At 34.9% G+C, this 11,322-nt stretch overlaps 1 protein-coding gene and 1 long non-coding RNA gene across 8 annotated transcripts; one reads left to right on the forward strand and one right to left on the reverse strand.

Moving 5' to 3' along the window:
- Positions 1–2,179: 2,179 nt before the first annotated feature.
- LOC108036091 (uncharacterized) lies at positions 2,180–6,907 on the reverse strand. 6 transcript variants are annotated; one of them, XR_007764814.1, is made up of 4 exons: positions 6,848–6,907; positions 4,965–5,146; positions 4,158–4,224; positions 2,180–3,640 (listed from the first exon to the last, which is right to left on the reverse strand). It is a non-coding gene; the product is annotated as an uncharacterized LOC108036091 (long non-coding RNA). The 6 variants fall into 6 exon arrangements; XR_007764812.1 differs by having other exon boundaries at positions 6,780–6,907; XR_007764815.1 differs by lacking the exon at positions 6,848–6,907 and adding an exon at positions 5,659–5,701.
- A 43-nt stretch (positions 6,908–6,950) lies between these two features.
- LOC108035983 (presequence protease, mitochondrial) lies at positions 6,951–10,481 on the forward strand. 2 transcript variants are annotated; one of them, XM_017111963.3, is made up of 3 exons: positions 6,951–7,109; positions 7,261–7,813; positions 7,874–10,481. In XM_017111963.3, exons 2-3 carry the CDS (start codon positions 7,284–7,286, stop codon positions 10,398–10,400), a joined length of 3,057 nt encoding a protein of 1,018 aa, XP_016967452.1. In that variant the 5' UTR covers positions 6,951–7,109; positions 7,261–7,283; the 3' UTR covers positions 10,401–10,481. The 2 variants fall into 2 exon arrangements, with proteins under 2 accessions (XP_016967452.1, XP_016967358.1); XM_017111869.2 differs by having other exon boundaries at positions 6,963–7,109; positions 7,188–7,813.
- Positions 10,482–11,322: the final 841 nt, after the last annotated feature.

Here is an 11,322-nt window from a genome sequence, read left to right on the forward strand (position 1 = left end):
GTCTTGGTGCCGAAAAAGGATGGCAGCAAGCGGCTTTGTTGCGACTATAGACGGCTAAACGCGAAGATTGCCAAGGATCATTTTCCGATGCCGCTTATAGATGATGTCATCGAAAGACTGCAAGGAAACAGCTTTTTCACAACACTTTACTTAGCGAATGGATTTTTCCATGTACCGGTTGAACAGAATTCGAGAAAATATACATCTTTCGTGACACATGCAGGGCAATTTGAGTTCTTATATGTCCCGTTTGAAATATCAACTCACCAGCCGTATTTTCAAGATTCACCTATGCAATTCTACTGAATATGGTTCAAGACGGTACAGTCGCAACATATATGGATGATCTCATTATTCCCTCTAAGGATCTAGGCGAAGGAATCCACAAGCTAGAGCGTGTCCTCAACCGAGCTTCGAAGTTCAATTTGAAAATAAAGTGGAGCAATTGTCAGTTTCTCAAGGAAAAATTTGACTTTTTAGGTTATATTGTCGAGGGAGGAACTATAAGACTGTCAGAAGCCAAAACGCAAGCAGTCAAGAACTTTTCACTTCCTCATGATCGAAAGAGTCTTTAGCGTTTCCTCGGATTAACATCCTACTTTAGGCGATTCATTGCAGATTACGCGGTGAAGGTCAAACCACTTTCTGATTTGCTTCGTAAGGATATCCCATTCCGATTCGCCGTGGAACAACTCGCAGCATTCGAGCAACTAAAAATAGCTCTGATATCTGCACCGGTGTTACGTTTATATAATCCAAAAGCTCAGACGGAGATACACACATACGCTTCTATGCACGGCTATGGAGGAGTTCTCCTGCAAGAAGATCCGGACGATAAACCGTTGCATCCTACACAATACTTAAGCCGAAAGTCGAAGCCAGTTGAAGAGAAATACCACTCTTACGAACCCAAAGTGTGGGCTATAGTCGAAGCTTTAAAAAAATGGCGTGTCTATTTACTTGGCATAAAATTCAAAATTATTACCGACTGCAATGCATTTTTTTTAACGATGAAAAAACGCGGTGAAATACCTTTAAGAGTTTCACGTTGGGCATTGTTTCTTCAGGATTACGACTATGTTATTAAACATCGAAGTGGCAGTAAAATTAGGCACGTGGACCCCTTGAGTCGAGTTTCATGTCTAATGCTGGAAGACACTTTGCATCACAAACTGCAGGAAGCACAATCGCAGTCGAATGGGCTCGGGCAGTAATGGCGGCACTTGAGAACAGCACGTATGATGACTTCTTCGTTAAGCATGGTATACTTTACAAGGATCCCATCAAAGAGTTGATCGTGGTGCCGTCTCTGATGGAGGAAGAAACCATTCGCATGGCCCATAAGCAAGGACATTTCTCTGTGAAAAGAACTCAAGAGGCAGTTGAGAAGACATTTTTCATACCGGATTTTTCGAAGAAAGTAATAAGAGTGGTCAAGAGTTACGTTGAATGTATTATTTCCGAGGTCAAGGCATGTAAAAAGGAAGGTTACTTGCCCGAGGAAATGGTCAAGTGGAGCGCATCCATAAGATCGTGATCCCAATGTTAGCAAAACTTTGTCAAGAAAAACCCTGTAGCTGGTATAAACAAATAAAGGTCGTACAGCAAGTGATGAACAGCACACCCCCAAGAAGCACGAAATTCTCACCTTTCAGGATATTGACGGGCATGGAAATGAGAACAAACAAAGTAGCAGAGCTGAACACATTCCTGGAAGACGTCGCTATAGAAGGATTGGACCAAGAAAGAGAGACCGTTCGTATGGAAGCGCAGGATAGCATTGCCAAAATTCAACTAGAATATCGTAGATCCTTTAACAAGGGTCGCAAGAAGGAGATGACCTACAAAATCAACGAACTTGTGGCCATAAAGCGCACACAGTACGGCTCCGGCTTAAAGTTGAAGCCGACATTTTTTGGACCATATAAAATAATAAGGACTTTACCCCACGGCCGATATGACGTAGAAAAGGTTGGAGACCATGAAGGTACTGGCAAAACAACGGTTGCAAAATATATAAAGAAGTGGAATCCTCAATCAGGGACTGCAGAAGAACCATTCAGGAAGGCCGATTGTGGGAAAAAAAAGGAAAACAAGGAGTGGTCAGGTCTACAATAGTTTTGCTTAGACATATTAGACATTTACTTCACTATCTATTAACATGAACATATCGCTTGCAACTCTACAAAATATTAGTATCGATACTGCAGAAAGAATCGTCGCATTAAGTACTCTCTTTTGCTTTCTGTGCTTGAAGAAGAGTAGATGTAAAACCACAAAAATCTGTTGTTTTTCCGACCGAATAAAAGTCATTAAACTTTATTTCGTGTTGTAATTGGACTATTCACCGGCGATCCTACACTAATATTTTAACTTATTGTCTTAATTCTTAGTCGTGCCTTTTATTTTTATTTGTGTCCCATCTCTATTTGTTTAATGTATCTTTCCCGCGAACTCGTATATTTTGACCAAATTGAAAATAAGTCCACTAGCGTAAAAAGCACTTGCTTGGTGTCCTTGGGACACTTGTTTGTACGAAGTGCATCAACGTCCATCATATAAATATTTTTACATAACAACTTGCATAGTCGAACATGTCCATTAATACTCTGATTTCATGGGCACGAATAATGCATCGAAAAACGGGACATGTAAAAAATGCATCTCTTTTCTACTTTTTCACTTGCGTTTAATTATTTGAAGAAATTTGAGTGTTAAACAAAAACAGTGATTTAAAAAAATATATATATATGCTTTCTAGATAAGTCTTTCGCAGACCATTATTTTTTTAAACAGTGAAAGTAAAATCAAGTTATTATACGTTAAAACAAACAGTGCCGATCTTCGCTTCAATTTGTGCGAAGTATTTGTCTATTTGTCTAGTTTAAGACCCATAGAAAAAGTTTTGTAATATATTTAATGTTTTTAATTCAAAAAATTATTTTTGCTTTGATTTTATTAACACGGCATTTATCAATCTGGATTATATATCGATTAGAGCGAGAGGAGCCAGACAGGTGATGCCAGCTCGAGATTGAATCAGCTGCACCTAGGTAGCACCCAGAAGCTTTTTCTAAGGCGACATAGCGGTCTTCTCAGATTTCTAAAATATCCGGCAAATGTCGACCGCATCTATTTCTTGACCATTCTTCCTTTGTAGAGTTATTTTTCTCTTTTTTTTTTCTTACCTAATGTTTACTTTTTAAAACTGAAAAAGATTCTTAAAATCTTATTGATTGCTAAGTTCCTAGGAATCTAAAATAAGAGATATTTGTTTTTAAAACTAAAGCTTGTTGTTCAAATTTGTTCATTTTTACTTTTGTGAACATATTCAAATTCCTAACGTGGCTAATAAAATAAAACTCCCAAACACTTATATTAATTATTCTTTACAACAAAATTAAATAAATCAAGAGGCAAAAAACAAATATTTGCAAATTCCTAAGCTGATAACTCATTAAAACCCTATTTTTTTTCTAATGCCAGATGCAGTCGCTCAGGTGGCTCCGGGAAAGGTGCTGCAGAAGGCAATGTGTTGAGTGAGAAACCTGAGTTGCTCAAAGAGGAAAGCTACGCAGACCTTAGGCGTTGGCGAGGCGGCTTAGGAACCCAATAACATCGGGAGCCCCAGACGTGGTGTCTGTAAAATAAAAAGGAAAAAAATTAAATCATTAAAATAAAACTAAAAGTATATTTTATATTTATATATCTGCTAAGCGCTCAACCTGTGCTGAGCTTGTGCTTATTCTTTGCTTTAATAAGCGCTCAATCTGTGCTGTTTCTTCTGCCTAAAAAAGCGTTCAAAAGAGTGCTTTAAAAAGCACTGAATCAGTGCTCATTGTTAACCACTGCTGAATTCTAGGGCACGCCTATGTTTATTTAAGCTGTCATTTTCAAACAAATTGAGCACTGAATCAGCGCTCAGTAATGAACACTTTGTAGTGATTCGGTGTTCATTAAGTGCTTTGAGATCTTTTTTAAGCAGACGAAGAAGCACATATTCGGTACAGGCTGAGCAGATACATATAAATAAAATATAACTGTTGTTTTCGTGTATTGATTTGAAATTATTTTTATTTCAATTTGGGGTCCTGTGTACTTCTGTATTAAGGGTCTGAGTAGCCTTTCGCTTAAGGCTGTTCAAGTTCTTAACCCACCTCATTGCCTTATGCAGCGCTTTCTCCGGAGGCTCAGATGGCTCTATCTGAGAGATTGCATCTAGAACTAGGAAAAAATTTGTTTTCACAATAGAACGAGATACGAATAAATTTGTAAGTTATATTCTTTAATACAAGAAATGTAGTTTTTGGCATTAAGAATGCAACTTCCATAAGTCTTTTAAAAATTAAACTTACAAATAATAGTTATTTTCAGCTCCTAACAACTTACTAAGTAAGGCCGCGACAAAATTTGGGTAGGCCTTCAGCTTATTTTAGCTTAACCCCCCGCCAAATTGTGGGTCAAAACAATTTGCTCCGTAATAACATTTCTTATTGTACGGTTTGCCATACCCTTGATTTAAAAATATATCAAAAAATTAAAAAAAAAATAAAGAAATCTATTGACGAAACTTACGTAGACTTCCTTGCCAATATGCAAATAGATATATTTGGGATGTAGAAACAAAAAATATGTATTTTTCTTAAGCTTAAAAGTTGTAAAATTACTTTTAAAAATTTAGTTTTTCACAAATCAGTTATTTTTTTTTTCAGGGTCTGAAAAGTCATTAGGTTTTACGAACAATCTCCTCTTAATTTTGGTCACTAGCAAGTTTGCAGTCAATACGATTTGAATATTCGTTCACAGATTTGTATTTATTGTGTTTCCTTAAAAAATAATAATCTTTTTCACTGCTATTTTATTCCGGCACTGTGTTTCTTGGGAAACTTGTATTGTATTAATGTTAATATAAATTAACTTGTTGTTATTTGCACTTTAATAAATAAATGACGTGAGAGACTTACCGGTTATTGTTTTTTTCGTTTTATAAAAAACCACTTGCTTGGTAAACTTCAGTCTAACTCCTTCAACTAGGTAAGCGCAAGTGAAAAAAATCGCGTGCATTTCAGAAAAACAACATGACATGTCCCCTTTGTCTATGCATGTTCCTTTGCACATGAACGTAAGGTATTTATGGACATGTTCACTATATGAAAATATAATTTTGAAAATGCACTTATTAATAAATTATTATCTGTAAACTTTTTAACTTTCACACAAATAATTTAAATTATTTGTATTTACATTTACTAAACATTTTGCATTATTTCAAATGAAAGGGTTTACAAAAGTCTAGTCACTTTAATCGCTAGGCCTATTTGCCTTCACCTGCATTTTCAGGGAAGCCATGTCGTGAGAGGCAAAGGTTAAAATTCCTTTTTCTTTCAAATTCCTCATTTGGCTGCTCTGCCGACGTGGAACTTCAGGTAGCCACGTTTGGAATTTGTAAAACAAGCATTAGTTAAAAAAAAATATGTCTTATTTTTCACAGTTTTATAATACTATTCATTTGTTTATTAATATGCACCATAATATTTTCATATATTCATAAAAAGATTGGTCTGCGGGAGTTTTACCAGGGAATACTAAATATATTTTTTTAAATCACTGGCTTTGTTTATTAATCAATGTTAGGTTGGGTAACTCTAACTACTTCACTTATCCGCTGTTATTCTGTTTTATTGGCATATCCCGTTTGTCTATGCATGTTTCTTTGCACATGGAAGCAGGGTATTAATGGACATGTTCAAATATGCAAATCGCTATATAAAAATATAATTTTGAAAATTCACCTGTTTATAAATTATTCACCATAAACTAATTAACCAAAAAAGAAAAAATTTATTATAAACTCCCCAACAGAATTATTTAAATATTTGTATTTATATTTACTAAAAATGTGCCATTGTTTAAAATGCAAGGGTGTACGAAAGTCTAGTCACTTTAATTAGGCAAGGTAATACAATTTTTTTTTTTAATTTTTTAAATTGAATGCATAGTATCTGAAAAATATTGTGTCAAAATTTTCGAAGTTATTAGTATTTTTATATCTGCTGGATTTTTGTTTTACACTTAATTTTTTTTGTTTTAAAAGCTTTAAAGAGTTTTCCCCACAACTCACATTTTTAAAGTAGGTGTCTATCATAACTTCAAAACTACTGCACCGATCCTTTTGAAATTTTAAACTCTATTTATGTTCGGATTTTAAAAGGAATTGCTGTGAAGTTTTTTTTGTTCATAATTTTAATTTAACAATACAAAATTATCCAATTTTTTTCGTTAAAAGATTATGTTTTTCACTTCAAAGTCTTCCAAAAAAAAGTAAAAATTGGAATTTTAGAAAGAACTTGAAGTTAGATTTTTGGATTTCTAATGATCCAACGCCGAGTTATGAGGGGCACTATAATTCCACTTTTTTAGACAAGTCCGGACAATTGCTACCATTGCCATGTTTTTGAATATTTCGTTGTAAAAATTGGATAAGACATTCCTCGAATGTCATACTTTAATGTACCATTCGTTAAATAAATACATTTTAATTGTGTCGTCACGAAAAAATCACAAGTCATGGAATTTTTCGTAGGATTTGACCTTACCCCTCCCTTAAATCGTTCTCTTCAAAAGTGTGTTTTTTAGTCGGTTTAAACTCTCCTTCAAAAACTTATGCAAGGTCCGTTCTGAAATTCTAAATCCGCAGATACTGACGTTGAGTTTTCAATCTTATGGATTATTTATAATTTGACTTATAAGGTTTACAAAAATCGAAAAAAAGCGCCTACCTTTGGAAATAATAAACAAAGTTCTTCTTTGTTTTTCTGATTATCTAGTTATGGGCCGACGACACTACCTTTTTTTCGATGAAAGTTGTAGAAGACTGTTGTTTTTTAATATGCTAATAAAATTTCTCTGATACTAACCGTAACTCTCAATTTTATTTTTTTCATGTTTATCAGTGTTCGAGTTCCACCGTTTCATTTTTGTTGCTAACTCGCCGATGCTGTTTTGACGAACATGTAATTTTATAGCCAGCATTCGAGACATTGGTTAAATAATTACAATACAGCTCCAAATATATATGTGTCGTTCTTTTTTGTCATTGTTTGATTAAAGTGAGTTGACATTTATTATTTTGTGTTGTTCCGCTCTATTTACTTGAAAATCTTATTAACTACTTGTGATATTCATAGGTGCTTTTAAGCCGTGAAATCTTAAATACTCACACTGTTAAATTGATGTTAACGGTTTCATTATCATTTATAGACATAATATTATCCGGATTAAAAATGCTGAGGTTTCAACCCCATTTGGTGCGGGCTCACATCAAAAAATCAAGTTTCAAGTCGTTATCTGAGATGTCTAGAGCCAAATTATCATCTATGAATCAAGTTAATATGCCAAGTATAATAAATAAACGGGAATACATATATGCAGAAGGAAAAGTATATTATGGCTTCCGATGCGAACGTGTGGAGCACATTTCTGAATTTCAGCTTACGTCCTATACGTTTCGCCATGAGTGCACTGGTACGGAATTATGGCATATCGAGCGAAATGATGCTACCAACGCATTTTCCATAAATTTTCGAACAACACCTTTTGATTCCACTGGCCTTCCACATATATTAGAGCACTTATCGTTATGCGGTTCTAAAAAATATCCTGTCCGGGATCCGTTCTTTAAAATGCTTAATCGCTCGGTAGCGACGTTTATGAATGCAATGACTGGACCAGATTATACTATTTACCCATTTTCGACCATGAATGAGGTGGACTTTAGGAACTTGCAGCGGATTTACTTGGATGCCGTGTTTAGGTAGAATAAAAAAAAATGAACAAATGTACATTTTAATACTTTCTTTTTATATTTTATTAGACCGAATCTGGCGTATTTGGATTTTCTCCAAGAGGGCTGGAGACTTGAGTATAAAGATATACACGATCAAAATTCCCAGCTTGTGATTAAAGGAGTGGTTTACAACGAAATGAAGGGAGCATTTTCTGAAAATGCACACGTTTTTAGTCAGAGTCTACTTAATAATGTTATTCCTGACCACACCTATGGTTATGTGTCTGGAGGGAATCCGTTAGATATACCTAATTTAACTCATTCTAATTTAGTTGATTTTCACAAAAAATACTATCATCCAAGTAACTGTCGTATATACTCCTACGGTTTATTTGATCCAAACAAAACATTAGCACTTCTTGATAAAGAGTATTTATCAAAGCATACTTCGATTGACAACTCTTACAGTCGAATACCTCATCAAAAGCGATGGATAAAACCGCGAAATGTTCATATTTCGAGTAGACTAGACAGTATGGGTGCGACAATTGATAGGCAGAATCAAATTGCCATAGCGCTGCTAATGTGTGATTCGACCAACATTCAAGAGAGTTTTGAGTTAAATGTGTTGTCTGAGGTACTAACTCGTGGACCCAACTCGTTATTTTTCAAGAACCTAATAGAACCAAACTTTTCCGGCGGTTACAACCAATGTACGGGATATTCATCAAACTCTAAGGACACTTTTTTCGTTGTGGGATTACAAGATCTTCTAGTTAAAGACTTTACGAAATTCATCGAACTTTTTGATAAAACCATTTTCAACGCTTTAGGTTATGGATTTGAAGCACAGCATGTTGAAAGCGTTTTGCACAATTTTGAGTTGTCACTTAAGCACCAAAATCCCAACTTTGGAATAACGTTGTTACTTAATTCTACAGCTTTGTGGAACCATGAAGGCGACGTTGTTAACAACCTTCGTGTATCAGACATGATATCACGGCTGCGAGCAAGCCTAAGTCAGGACAATAACCATTTCCAACAAAAAATGGAACAATACTTTGCCAACAACAATCATAGACTAACTTTGACCATGTCGGCTGATGAGTTATATGAAGAGAACTTTACAAAAGCTGAATTGGAGTTAGTAAGACAAAAAATAAAAAACCTTGGTACAGAAGAAGTAAACCAAATATATAAGAACGGATTATTACTAGATGCATTTCAAAAGGCAAAATCAAATACTGAATTATTACCGTGTCTGTCAATGACTGATGTCAGCGAGCCACCAAAAATACCTAAAGTTTTTAATCGAAATATCCAAAATGTACAGACCCAAGTATGCGAAGTCTCGACAAATAATATTACATATTTTAAGTGCTTGTTCAATATAACGGATTTGAACATTGAAGAAACACAGCTTGTGCCCCTGTTTTGCAATGTTATTAGTGCCCTAGGCACCGCGACGTATAAGCATCAAGAGTTCGACAAGCAAGTTTTTTTAAAAACCGGGGGCATCGATTTTACTGTAAACTTTATTGAAGATGTAAATTATGCAAAGAGTTACAGTGTCAGTATAATGATGGCCACGCACGCACTAGAAAAAAATGTTTTAGACATGTTTGATTTGTGCCAAGAGTTGCTCCAAAATTTTAGGTTTAACGACTTGGGTCGTCTTAAAATGCTTATTGAAAATTATATATCAAATATATCTGTAGGAGTGTCAAGCTCTGGACATTTGTATGCTATGTTAGGAGCGACTTCATTAGTTAGTGATGTTGGTAAACTTAAGTGCCTTTTATTCGGAGTAGATCATATAAATTTCATAAAAAATTTCGCACAAGTAACTGAAGTGCTTGAAATGCGTGATAAGTTAGCATCGATTGGAAGGAAGGTATTTAACAAGAGTAATATGCGTGTGGCAATTAACAGCGCACCTTCTCATTTGTCATCGGCTATTACACATTACAAAGATTTTTTAAAAAAATTGCCAGACTTTGAAATAAACAGAATTTCTAGTGATATCCATTATTTCGACCCAAGCTGTCAACAATACTTAATGAACATACCAGTTAATTATTGCGCCAAGACATTTTTCGCAGTTCCATATCTTCACCAAGACCATCCCATACTGCAAATTTTGGCAAAAGTATTATCAGCCAAATATCTACTGCCTGTGGTTCGGGAGCAGAATGGCGCCTATGGAGCTGGTGCAAAAATGAGTTTTGACGGTTATTTTAGCTTATATAGTTATCGAGACCCACATTCGATCAAAACCTTTAAAGTGTTCGACAAAACATATGAATGGCTACGATCGGAAAAGAATTTGATTGATCAACAATCTCTTTTTGAGGCAAAGCTTGGTGTGCTGCAGCAGTTAGACTCGCCCATAGCACCAGGAAATATTGGCATTGATTACTTTCTATATAAAATGTCGCAGGAATCTTTGAAGAAGTATAGGTCTCGAATGCTAGCGGTAACTATTAATGACTTGCAGGATACTATAGAGAAATACTTTAGAAATCCTCCAAATTATTATGGGAAATGCCTTTTGGGTCCAGCCGATAAACATTTAGAATTGAAATCCGGTCAAAAATGGAAAATAGTTAAATAGATCGTTAGACTTCTTAATACAAATATTATTAAACTTTATTGGAATCAATAAAAAAAATGGTCTCTCCAAAAAATACTCAAATTAACTAAATTCTTTATTTTTTGTAATATTTAGTACCAGCGTTTTAGGTACAAAAATATTGTGCCAATTTTTGAGATGATCGGGTACATTATATTTCTAAGGACAATGTCCACCGACTTAAAAGAATATATTTTTCAGGAGTAGTATTTAAAGTTTTGGACGCTAGAAGACCGGCAGTGACCGCCCCTCGTTCAAATAGTCATATCCTTTACAATTTTTGTACGATTGACATAAAGAATTAAAATACCATACCTTAATGGAAACATTGTTGTTCCCAAATAAAGTGTGCAATCTTTGAAACTCACCCCATTTGCTATGAGTACAACTATATCTCCATCGCTTTAGTCGATAGCATCGTCTATAGAGTTCTTGCTTATTCCTACTCCAAATACAGTCGTAATCGTAATCAATAAATACCCTATAGTTTTGCAGTGGGCTCTTATTGATAAGTCAGACGCCAAAGAGCTTTTTGGTTTTTTTTTTGTTCTTGAGCGGAGCAGGCTGCTGGCAGCAGAGTGCCGACAAAAGCGTTTATTAAAGTAAATTATTTAAACAAAGCAAAATGAAGTAAACTAAATTAACTTATAATGTTGTGTTTATATTTTATACAATATTATTTAAATATAATTTTTTAGTATTTAGAAATTTACTTCGTTAAACAAGGAAGAACGCTATAGTTGAGTGCCTCCACTATCAGATACCCGGTACTCAACTTGAGGGAAATTAAAATAGAATATTGTAAAGCACGGAAGACAGTTTTAAGCATTTTAGCCGTTTGGGGACCTACCGGCTATTTCAGTGGATGTTATGCGGGCGGCAGACAGATTTAAGCGTTTAATCA

The sequence above is a fragment of the Drosophila biarmipes genome, unplaced genomic scaffold, assembly GCF_025231255.1.
Source record: "Drosophila biarmipes strain raj3 unplaced genomic scaffold, RU_DBia_V1.1 ptg000004l, whole genome shotgun sequence".
Classification (NCBI taxonomy): domain Eukaryota; kingdom Metazoa; phylum Arthropoda; class Insecta; order Diptera; family Drosophilidae; genus Drosophila; species Drosophila biarmipes.

Coding starts and splice junctions, on each gene's coding strand:
- LOC108035983 (XM_017111869.2), top strand. CDS start 7,233: ATGTTAACGGTTTCATTATCATTTATAGACATAATATTATCCGGATTA. Junction 7,814..7,873: donor TACTTGGATGCCGTGTTTAG/GTAGAATAAAAA, acceptor ATATTTTATTAG/ACCGAATCTGGCGTATTTGG.